General features: G+C 39.2%; 2 protein-coding genes across 3 annotated transcripts; one reads left to right on the forward strand and one right to left on the reverse strand.

Moving 5' to 3' along the window:
- Nucleotides 1–1294: 1294 nt before the first annotated feature.
- Nucleotides 1295–2858, forward strand: LOC127979225 (putative nuclease HARBI1). Its single transcript, XM_052584555.1, has 3 exons — nt 1295–2156; nt 2222–2333; nt 2407–2858. Exons 1-3 carry the CDS (start codon nt 1995–1997, stop codon nt 2781–2783), a joined length of 651 nt encoding a protein of 216 aa, XP_052440515.1. The 5' UTR covers nt 1295–1994; the 3' UTR covers nt 2784–2858.
- Nucleotides 2761–4635, reverse strand: LOC127979226 (uncharacterized). Of its 2 annotated transcripts, XM_052584557.1 has the most exons (8): nt 4249–4635; nt 4003–4073; nt 3753–3932; nt 3522–3580; nt 3362–3436; nt 3226–3288; nt 2991–3143; nt 2761–2826 (listed from the first exon to the last, which is right to left on the reverse strand). In XM_052584557.1, exons 2-8 carry the CDS (start codon nt 4028–4030, stop codon nt 2812–2814), a joined length of 573 nt encoding a protein of 190 aa, XP_052440517.1. In that variant the 5' UTR covers nt 4031–4073; nt 4249–4635; the 3' UTR covers nt 2761–2811. The 2 variants fall into 2 exon arrangements, with proteins under 2 accessions (XP_052440517.1, XP_052440516.1); XM_052584556.1 differs by having other exon boundaries at nt 4003–4635.
- Nucleotides 4636–11454: the final 6819 nt, after the last annotated feature.

Here is an 11454-nt window from a genome sequence, read left to right on the forward strand (position 1 = left end):
GCCGACCGGGCAGGATTCCAGGGTGGAGCAAGTGGAACTGGGGCCCACCACAGCCGTGCGGTTGAGACAGAGGCCCACCCAGGCGGCGCAGAGGACCAACACATCAGTGTGGTAGAGACAGAAGCCCACCAGGGCGGAGCAGAAGACCACCACATCCGTGTGGTCGAGACAGAAGCCCACCAGGGCGGAGCAGAAGACCACCACATCCACGCGGTCGAGACAGAAGCCCACCAGGGCGGCGCAGAAGACAACCACAGTGGGATCGAATTAACAGGAGAGCAAGTCTGGTTAGGCAAGTCTGAAACAGAGAACATGAACAAGTTAAGGGTAGCCTCTGTGGCTGCGACAGGATCAGTCGTGACGAGGCTCTGGAAGTTCTGCAGAGGCGAGGAGAGACTCTGGTAGTTCAGCAGAGATGTGGGGAGGCTCTGGTAATCCCATGGTCTTTAGACTGGATTCCAGAAGATCAATGCTGACTTGACTCTGCTCATGAAGATCATTGGTGGCCGGACTCTGCTCATTAAGATCATTGGTGACTTGCATCTGTTCATGAAGATCAATGGTGGCTTGCCTTTGCCCATGAAGAGAGTCGGTGACTTGACCTTGCCCATGAAGATCATTGGTGACTTGACTTTGTCCATGAAGATCACTGGTGACTTGAATCTGTCCATGAAGAACGCCGGTGACTTGACTCTGGAGTGTCATTGGCGACTGGACCTGACTCTAGAGTGTCAACGGCCACTCGACCTGACTCTGGAAGGTCATCGGTGGCTAGCCCTGATTCTGGAGGGTCTTCTTGCCTGGTGGCACTGGGCTGGCGGCCATCTTGTGCAGTGGCGCTGGACTTGCTGCCATCATGGGCAGTGGCGCTGGCTCGGCAGACGTGCTTCCCTCCCCTCTCCGTCCGTCATGATGAGACGGCGGCTCCGATCCGTCCCACACGAGCCCCGGGTCGAACGGGGGCCATGGTGGAGAGCGATGCTGAACCTCCTCTCGACCACTCACTCCTCTGCGACCTCCCTTGGTTTCACGAAACACGACCAGGCATTTTCCCTCAAAATGACTCTCTCTCCCGCTCGGTGGCTGGGGAAGAAACATCAAAAGACATAACGCTGGATCTTGTGGGATAGGAGTCCTTCTGTCACGTTACTCCACACAAGAACAGAGAACAGGTAAGATCCAATAGCAGTAGTTTCTTTATTAGGTAATCCAAATCATAATCCAGTCCAGGCAGGGGTCAAAACCAAAGTAGCAACTCAAACATAAACAGACCCAAAACAAACGGGCAAGAACAGGGGGGTATTCCAAAAAGCAGGTTATGTGACATACCTGGGTATGTTTAAGGGTAAGTTCGTGGATAACCTCAACGTTCGGTTCCAAAAACAGAGGTAACTTTCTGGGTATGTATGTAACCATAGCAACTGACTCTCTGAAGATAACCTGCTCGAGAGCAGGTTATGTTTCAGTGTAACTTCGTTTCAGAAGGTTGGTGAGCATGGCGTGCCCTTTTGACGAGGATCCTGTGGACGTTGAAGCACAAATTATACGAGGTTTTTTTCATCGGGAGAGGGTTATAAGACCGCGTATTGATGTGTTTGCATACCCTAATGAATATTTAAAAGAGCGTTATCGTTTTTCAAAAGATTCATTAGTTTATTTAACACGTCTTTTAAAACCGCATATCGCAAATGTGACAAACCGCGGCTCTGCGCTTAGCACAGAAAACATTCTGTGCATAGCACTTAGGTTTTTTGCGTCTGGCCATTTTTTGTACAGTGTGGGCGATTCAGAGCATGTGGGAAAGGCAACTGTGTGTAGAGCCGTTCGTACAGTGTGTCTGGCACTTAAACAGTTGTTACCCACGTTTGTACAGTTCCCTGGCCATAAACCTCTGCTTGTTATTAAAGACGAATTCCACAGAGTGGCAGGTTTGTCCTTTGTAGTAAAATATATGACGCATATTTAATATTTAGTCATATTATTAATATCTATACATGTATTCCTTATGCACACACTTCATACTTCCAAAACTTTCTGTTTCAGGGTTTCCAAATGTAATTGGGTGCATTGATGGCACTCACATTCCTATTAAAGCTCCATCAATAAATGAGGGAGACTATGTTAATAGGAAATCTATTCATAGTATCAATGTGCAGGTAACAACTTAATTTTTTCCCCTTCTTAAAATCATCAAAGTCATTACTTTTTCCACTAACTATAGGTAATATGTGAGGCAACCCAAATCATCACCAATGTCGAGGCAAAATGGCCAGGATCTGTGCATGATGCCAGAATTTTCCGCGAGTCATCATTATGCCAGACATTTCAGCAGGGTATGATTTGCTTTATACAATTTTTGTTTTTTCGTTTTTACTATATTTGTGTTGTACACTTCAATCATTACAGGACAGTACAATGGTTACTTGCTGGGGGACAGAGGATACCCTTGTCTGCCCTATTTAATGACACCCTACCCTGAACCTGAGCCTGGACCACAGACACGGTTTAACCTGGCTCACAGCCGAACACGGGCCAAGGTGGAGATGACTATAGGGATCCTCAAATCTCGGTTTCAGTGTCTGCGTGGGCTCCGGGTTAGTCCAGAGAGGGCATGCGACATTATTGTGGCTTGTGTTGTGCTTCACAATATTGCCACTATAAGAGGAGAGAGCCACCCTCCTTGTATTGAGGAAGATGGCCCAGAGGAACACCGACAGATTTTAGAGGCCAACAGAGACGGAAGACTTTTGAGAGACAGGATTTGTCAAAATTACTTTTATTAGTTTTTTTTGCACTGGTCTGCCAGGCAGTTTATTTCTTCATTTCCTGAAAAACAATAAAAGTAAAATTCATTAAAATGTTTTTTTTTTTATATTGCTTTACACATACATACATACATACAGATAGATAGATAGATAGATAGATAGATAGATAGAGACAGACAGACCACTTTTAACATGCAACAGATTAATATTCAGACAAGTTCTCACCTTAAGGCGATTCTCAAGTAATTCTATTTCAAGTGCTGCTTTTTTAATGAGGAGCCTTTTCTCTTCCATTTGAAGCTGTATAAGGTCCATCTCCATGTCACTTTTTCTTATTTGTTTTTGAAGATGGACCTTATACAGCTCCTTTGCTGGCAACTAAGGTGGAAAAATGTAATAAATGAGATTGTTTGGTCAGACAATAAAATTAAAATATGGACACATGGACACAAATTCTTACCCTGCTTAGATTGTGTGCTGAGGCTGAAGGACCCTCATCTGTGGGCAAATCCCTAGGTATGTACTATGAAAGGACAATGACAGTTTGTTACTCTAATGCAAAAAGGGGCCATACATCATAATGGTATGCATCATACCTCAGTGGATCTACCAGCATTGTCCACTTCTGTCACAGCAGATGTGGTCTCTTCATCGTCATCATCATCTTCATCCTACAAGACAAATATTCAAGTATACATTATTTGGCAAAAAAAAAAAAAAAAAAACCCTAAAAGTACCTGACAACAAATCACTTACAACTGTGACAGACTGTGTTCTTTCTGGAGAGTCCAATAATACAATCCGTCCATCAGTATCTATAAGAACACACAACCCGTTAAATTCTCAATATTATCAAAGAAAATAATACATCATATGCAGTTAAATAAAATAAGCCTACATAAATTAATCTTGTTCAAAAAGCCTTTAAGTGACAGATAGTAATTTATCAGGATAAAAAATGAAAACAAATCATAGAGGTAAACTTACATTTCACCCTTTTTTCACCATCACTTGTGGTGCATAGTATGTGTGATGAACTGCCCCCTGGAATGCCAGCAACCACTGGTCGCCCTTTATTAAGGGACAGAGCCAGCTCCTCAGATGGGGTGAGGGGAGGTGGTGGTGGCCCCCCGCCAGTTAGACGGGCTTCAGTCTTTTTTCTGTTAGCTGCATGACAGAATGAATATACTAAATCCTGTTATAATAATAGTTCAGTAATTGTGTAATCAAATATTACCTTTTTGCAGAATGTTTTTGTGTTTCATTTTGACTTGGCTTAAAGTTCTTGTGGCTCCAGAAGGATTACACCTTATTAAATAAGAAATATACATTATTATTTCAAGCTAAAGAAATAAAATGGCAGGAAAAGTAAATGCTTTCATAGTGATTTAACATATTCAAAAGTATGTATAAGTCATACTTCATTATTTTGCATTTCAATAAAACGGGAGCCAATACCAAATTTGTAATTTAATACACTCACGCATTTACTCTGTCCGTTATTTTTTGCCAAGCCAACTCTCTTGCTTTAGCCGATGCAGCTGTATTGCTTCTTTAATATTATTGGCTTAAACTCCTCATAAGCATGCATTAAAACTTCCAACTCCGCCTCTGTGAAATACGCGGCTCTCTTTTTTTCGCTTTGAGTTTCCATGGTGACTCGTGAAATCGGCGATCCATTGAAAATGTCTTTATACATGCACCGTGCACGCGCATTAACTCTGGGTAACCAGTCAGAGGTTGATTAAGCTAACTCTTCTCAGGTGTTTTGGAACCGACATACTCATGGTATGCCTGTTTGGGGTAAATCAACCCAGAGGTTATAGTTTATCAAATGGTAAGTTAACCAAGCTTTCTGGAATACCCCCCAGGTCTTGAAAGTGGCGTGATAACTACAAGCACTCCGTGACACATACTAAAACAGACAGGGTATAAATACACAGGGAAATTGACAATGTTAATGGGGAATTGGCTGAGTGTAATGATTACTGACCAGGGACAGCGGAGTGCAATGAGGAGACAGAGATCGTGGGGAATGTGGTTCAGGAAGTGACAGACACTGTGGGGAAGGAGGACATCTAGTGGTTACCCAGGGAACACAAACCAGACACTGTGACATTGTGAGAGAATTGTTCAGTGGAGCAACTGTTATTATGGGCTTATTATGGTATTTTCATTAGAAGTGACAGTTTAAAGAATATATGAAGAGTTGTGTGGATTATTGTGATGTGTTATTGCTCCAAATCTGTTCCCATTAATAAACAAACTCTTCTAAATCTTGGAAGGCCTGAGGGTGAGAATATTTCCAGGAAATTTCATTTTGGGTTAGTTCTTGCTTTTAAAAGTTAACTATAATTAATATCTGGCAGGTGCATTACAATTTAGGAGGCATTTACTTATAGAAAGGCTGTTCTGACCCTTTAGTGTATGAGAAAGCCAGAGAACACTTCAGAATGGCTGCTCACAAAGGTGAGTCATAATCAAATTAAAGCAACATTTCACTCAAAAAAGTACATGCTGTCATTATATTCTCACCTTCATGACCAATACTGTATTGACCAATCAGCATCCAGGACTGTAGTAATCTGTTGAGATAATCCAAAGACGTTTTCAGGCCAACATTTCTTTTGTTGCTGTGTCTGATGGCAGCTGGATTCCTCTGCATCTCTCTGTTGTGTGGATGAGCAGCGGTTGGCTGGATACTGGAGCGCCTGCAAAACCATCAACAAAGCTTTAGACCCCAGCAAAAGACAGCAGCACACCATGAGGAACCACGATTATGGGGCCGGCAACAACTCTCACTAACATTAAATAGTGCTTTACTTATTGATTAAAAAACCTTTACAATTGCAAGACCAATGTTAAAATAGCTTAGAGCCTTCCACAAAAACTTCCCACAGATTTGTAGTATATTGCATTTTTAGTAAGTCTCATGATGATTTACTAATTTAGTCTAAGTAAGCAGTTTTAACTTATGTATCAAGTCATGTGGTAATCATACCTTCTTATTCAATAAGAGTGTCTTTTATTTTATAGTACTTTTCACAAAACACATAGTTTTAAAGCAGCTTTACAGAAATAAATAACAGGGTAAAGGTCCATTAAAGGGATGTAAAGTCGTTGTCAGAATACTTCATCTGTCATCAGAATTCAATGATGAACTGCCTTTAACTATCATTTTGCATTATTAAGACACTGTTTTCCAAATGAATGTTGTTCAGTGCTTTGACGCAATGTATTTTGTTTAAAGTGCTATATAAATAAAGGTGACTTGACTTGACTTCAGCAGTGTGGCTAATTCTTGAAGCAAAGTTTTGTCAGAACGATGGATTAACACAGCTCACTTAAGTGTCTTTGCAATGAATGGAAGAAGGGTCTGTAGTTTTCTAGAAGGACTGGATTTCGAGATGGTTTCTTCAGCAGTGGGCTTACTCGAGCCTGCTTAAGCTGAGGGAAATGTTCCAGAGTGAAGTGAGGAGTGGATAATTTGAGTAAGTGAAGGTATGTCTGAAGGAGAGATCACTTGTAGGAGGTGAGTGGGGATCGGATCTATTGGACAAGTAGTAGGATGATTGGACAGGATAAGTTTGGAAACATCCATCTCTGAGAGTGAAGAGGAGGAGGAGAGAGTGTGCATTAGTCATTGTGAAGTTATCCTCAGTTTGCAGTGTGGAGAATTGGCCACTGATGGTTCTTGTCTTATTTGTGAAGAAAACTGCAAAGTCGTCAGCTGTAAAAGTCGATGGAGGAGGAGGTGGAGGCAGATTAAGAAGAGAAGAGAAAGTTTTGTAGAGTGTCCAAACTTCACAAAAGTTGTTAATTTTTTTTGTGGTAGTATAACATTTTAGCAGTGAAGACATTAGCAGAGAAGAGAGAGACTGGTACACACTGAGGTCGGTAGAGTTTCTTGATTTATACCATTTCCTCTCTGCAACTCTGAGTTTGGAGCGATGTTCACTGAGAACCTCGGACAGCCAGGGGGCAGATGGGGTGGTGCGTGCTGGTTTAGACGTCAGTGGGCAAAAGTTGTCCAATCAAGAAGTTAGAGTGGAGAAAAGACTGTCTGTAGCAATGTTCGTGTCCAGAGCTGAAAACTGAGAGAGTGAAGGAAGTGACGATGAAACCACAGAGGATAGGCGAGATGGAGAGAGTGACTGTAGGTTCCTTTGAAAGGTGACCTGCACTGGAGTTTGTGCCGCTTCAGGAGTAAGTGCTTGGTTAGTAATAAGGAAGTGGTCTGAGGTGTGCAGTGGAGCAATCTTTTTGAAGATTCTGATTTCATTTTCCAGCAGGATTTGGCTCCTGCCCACACTGCCAAAAGCACCAAAAGTTGGTTAATCCATGGTGTTGGTGTGCTTGACTGACCAGCAAACTCACCAGACCTGAACCCCACAGAGAATATTTGGGGTATTGTAAAGAGGAAAATGAGAAACAAGAGACCAAAAAATGCAGATGAGCTGAAGGACACTGTCAAAGAAACCTTCGAATTGAGGCAGTAATTAAAGCAAAAGGAGCCCCTACCCAGTATTAAGTACATGTATAGTGATGAACAGAATTAACATACTTTTTTTTATTCATTTTTTTATTGGTCTTATAAATTATACTAATTTGTTTTTGTTAAATGTGAGCCAAAATCATCACAATTAAAAGAACCAAAGACTTAAACTACTTCAGTCTGTGTGCATATAATTTATTTATATACAAGTTTTCACAACTTGAGTTGAATTACTGACATAAATTAACTTTTCCACGACATTCTAATTTATTGAGAAGCACCTGTAAATTGCTTTATTTATTTATTTATTTATATATATTTTTTTACCTTTATTTAACCAGGAAAGTACTCGTTGAGATTAAAAATCTCTTTTTCAAGAGTGTTCTGGCCAAGATAGGCAGCAGTACAACCATACATACAACACAGAATACACAATAACATAAGACAACTAAAATAGCAGATACAACAACCACAAATCCTTAACATATCATGCAGAACAACTACAGCCAGATGTGGCTGTTTCCAAGTCAGTTAATATCCTCTTAAAAGTAACCAATGAGACAAGCTTATTAAGTTTCAAATTTTTCTGTAACTTGTTCCATGCAAAGGGAGCAGCAAAGTTAAACGCCTTTTTCCCCAGCTCAGTTCTAACACTTGGTACAGACAAAACAACAAGATCCTGGGACCGAAGATTGTAAGTCCCTATATCTTTACACTGATGTAGGTCAGAAGGTAGGATGGAAGAAGACCTAAAATAGCCTTATATATAAAAACATACCAGTGTTGAAGTCTCCGTGTTGACAGAGAAGACCATCCAACACGTTCATACAGTTCACAGTGGTGAGTGAGGACTTTAAGACCAGTGATGAACCTCAAAGCTCCATGGTATATAGTATCCAGTGCATGTAAACTTTGAGACGAAGCGTGCATATATAAAACATCACCATAGACAATAATAGACATAAAAGTACCAGCAACTAACCTCTTTTTAGATTTGAACGAGAGACAGGATTTGATTCTAAAATAAAACCCTAGTTTAAGTTTTAATCTTTTTGCCAGCTGCTGAATATGAGAAGTAAAAGAAAGAGATTCATCTATTAAAATACCGAGATATCTGTATTTAGAAACAGATTCAATCTTCTTACCCTAAAAAGTAATGATTGAAGGCAGATTTAATTTGGATTTTGAATTTGAAAAAAGCATTACTTTTGTTTTTTCAGCATTTAAAACAAGTTTCAGATCATAAATGTTTTTTTTGAAGCATATTAAAATCAAATTGTTATTGGGAGAGGGCCTGGACTGCTGTAGCTGCTGAGCAATACAGTACAGTGTCATCTGCATAAAACGAAAATTTCCTTTCAATATGTTATGATTCATGTCATTTATATATAGAATGAAAAGCAGTGGACCCAGCACTGATCCCTGTGGCACGCCTTTTGTTATTTTGAGATAGCTAGAGGTATTTCCCTCTGCCTGCACACACTGAGTTCTGTCTGTAAGGTAATTACCAAACCAACTTACAGTTTGTTCAGAAAGTCCTGCCCTCCACAGTCTGTGCTTAAGCACTGTGTGGTCCACTGTATCAAAAGCCTTAGAAAGGTCAATAAAAAGGGCTGCACAATGCTGCTTTTTATCTATGGATTCAATGAAGTCATTTAAAACCTTAAGAGCTGCAGATGTTGTACTATGCCTTTTTCTAAAACCGGATTGAAAGTCAGATAGAACATTTTTACTGTCTAAAAAATTATTTAATTGATCACTGACAAGAGACTCTAAAACCTTTGCCAGGACAGACAATTTAAAAATCAGTCTATAGTTATTTACTATAGCAGGGTCACCACCTTTTAACAGGGGAACCACAAAAGCTGTTTTCCAGATGGACGGAATGACATTTGTGTTCAAGCACCGATTAAAAATATTAGTTAAAGGCATTGAAATAAAATTAGCTGCTAACTTTAAAAAGTAAGGATCCAATTTGTCAGGGCCTGCAGATTTTGTTGTGTCCAAGTGTTTGAGGCCTTTATCTACGTCTGAAACTGCAATAGGACTAAAACTAAAACACTGAGTAGAAGGTTCGGAACCAACAGTCTCCACTATAGGGGAACACTTATGTTGGGTATTTAGTGACTCAAATAAAAATCCGGAGGCTATGAAATGTTCATTGAAACAATCAAGAATTTTGATTTTGTCAGTAATTGTTTTAGAGTCTATCACAACGCTTGAAGGAAGCTCCTGACCTTTACTGTTTTCTGATAGTGATTTGATAGTTTTCCAAAATTTTGATGGGTTATTCAGGTTATGAGTAGTTTGAGAAAGAAAATAATCGGCTTTTGCTTTTCTAATTTTGAGAGTACATGCATTGCGCAGCTGCCTAAAAACCAGCCTTCTCATTAGATTTTCTGGCTTTTGCCCATGCCACATTGCGGTCATGGAGGATCTTTGCTAAATCCAGAGAAAACCAAGCACTGTTTCAGCCTTTAACTCTGTATTTCTTTAAAGGAGCGTACTTATTAATTATATTTACAAAGCCTTCATGAAAGAGATTCCAGGCACTATCAACATCTGCACTGTTATAAATTTTTTCCCAGTCAAAATTAGATAAATCATGAAGAAAGTCTTGTTCTGAGAAGTGCTTCATATTATGCTTGACTATAATACATGGTTTGGTTTTTGATATTTTAGTATTTCTAACTGTAGCTATGACACAGTGGTCACTGATGTCGTTTGCAAATATGGAAGCAGTTGAATACTTATGAGGAATGTTAGTTAAAATTACATCTAATAGAGATGATTTTTCCGGGTTTTTAAAATTTGGCCGTGTGGGACTGTCAACAATCTGGAAGAGATTTAGTGAATCACAAATAGCTCTAAAGTCATCAGATATTGGTTGTAACCAATTCCAATTTAGGTCTCCGAAGGCTACTAATTCCTTAGAGTTAAAATCCGAAAGGAGTTGCATTAAGGAGGGCAGAGCACCGTTAACAGCTGAAGGAGTCCTGTAACAACCAATGACCGTTATACAAAGTGATTTAGAGATTTCAAGCTCCAGTGCTAAAAATTCAAACTGTTTAACTAATGATATTGACCGCAATACATTAACATGATACTGATTTTTGATATAGATTGCTACACCTCTATTAGGGCAGTCAGTCCTAAAAACATTATAACCGCTTATATTGATTACTTTATCTGAAACCGATTTACTTAATCAGGTTTCAGACAAGACAATTACATCGGAATCTGTAGAGTGAGCCCAGATACGCAACATGTCCATTTTAGGAACAAGACTGCGTACATTCAAGTGAAAGAAACCAACACCTGATCTTTCTTTAAATTCTGCCGGGGTGTTAAAGCCTATAGAGGTGTCTGGGCCTGGGTTTGGCTGCACATTTCCTGACATCAACAGTAATAAAGCAATTAGACATTTTATCTTAACTGATTTCTTGTACGATTCATTGCTTCTACTTTTAAAATGGGAGTCATCATGGAGCACACAAGAGACAGTGGTAAAATTGTCATATAACGTCATGAGACTAGACAAACAAACCAATGTTATGACTGTGTGTATTTATGCTTGTTTATTTTTGTTGTAGTTGTAAGCTGGGTTAATTAATTTTTGATTTGGCATGGAGGCCTAATTACGATTAAGTGATATGTTTATCACAGCCATGGTTAAGAAAGGCATATAGATATCATGGTTTTAAGATTTTAGTCCCAGCCCTAAGCAGTTCAACCTAATATTACATTTTAATTCATGCTAGAATACTTAAAGTTTTGTTTTCATCAAAATATTTAACTATTTACAAGAGACTGGTATTGAACATTCAAAATGAAAGTCTTCATAAAATGTAAGCCATTAACTTTACTCTGAAAATACATTTTGATTCCTAAATAAATGTTTTGACATTTAAAGAATTAAAAAATCTTGGCCTAGTCTGTCAGATGCATATTTCAGAGATGAGTTCATAGAGATGCATTGTTTTTAAATATTTTTAAACAAAGCCTATTTTTATTATTTTGTTTCAAGCAAAATATTTAAACAATATAAAATTATTTATAAAATAATTATAACAGATTTTCATGGTTCAAATACTAAACTCAAGTTTAATGTTCTCTTATTTTTTCTTCTTTTGTTCTTTCAATGACCGACAAGTATTCTGCAGCGATGCACTATTACCTTCAGGCGGGGACCGT

The sequence above is a fragment of the Carassius gibelio genome, chromosome B19, assembly GCF_023724105.1.
Source record: "Carassius gibelio isolate Cgi1373 ecotype wild population from Czech Republic chromosome B19, carGib1.2-hapl.c, whole genome shotgun sequence".
Lineage (NCBI taxonomy): Eukaryota > Metazoa > Chordata > Actinopteri > Cypriniformes > Cyprinidae > Carassius > Carassius gibelio.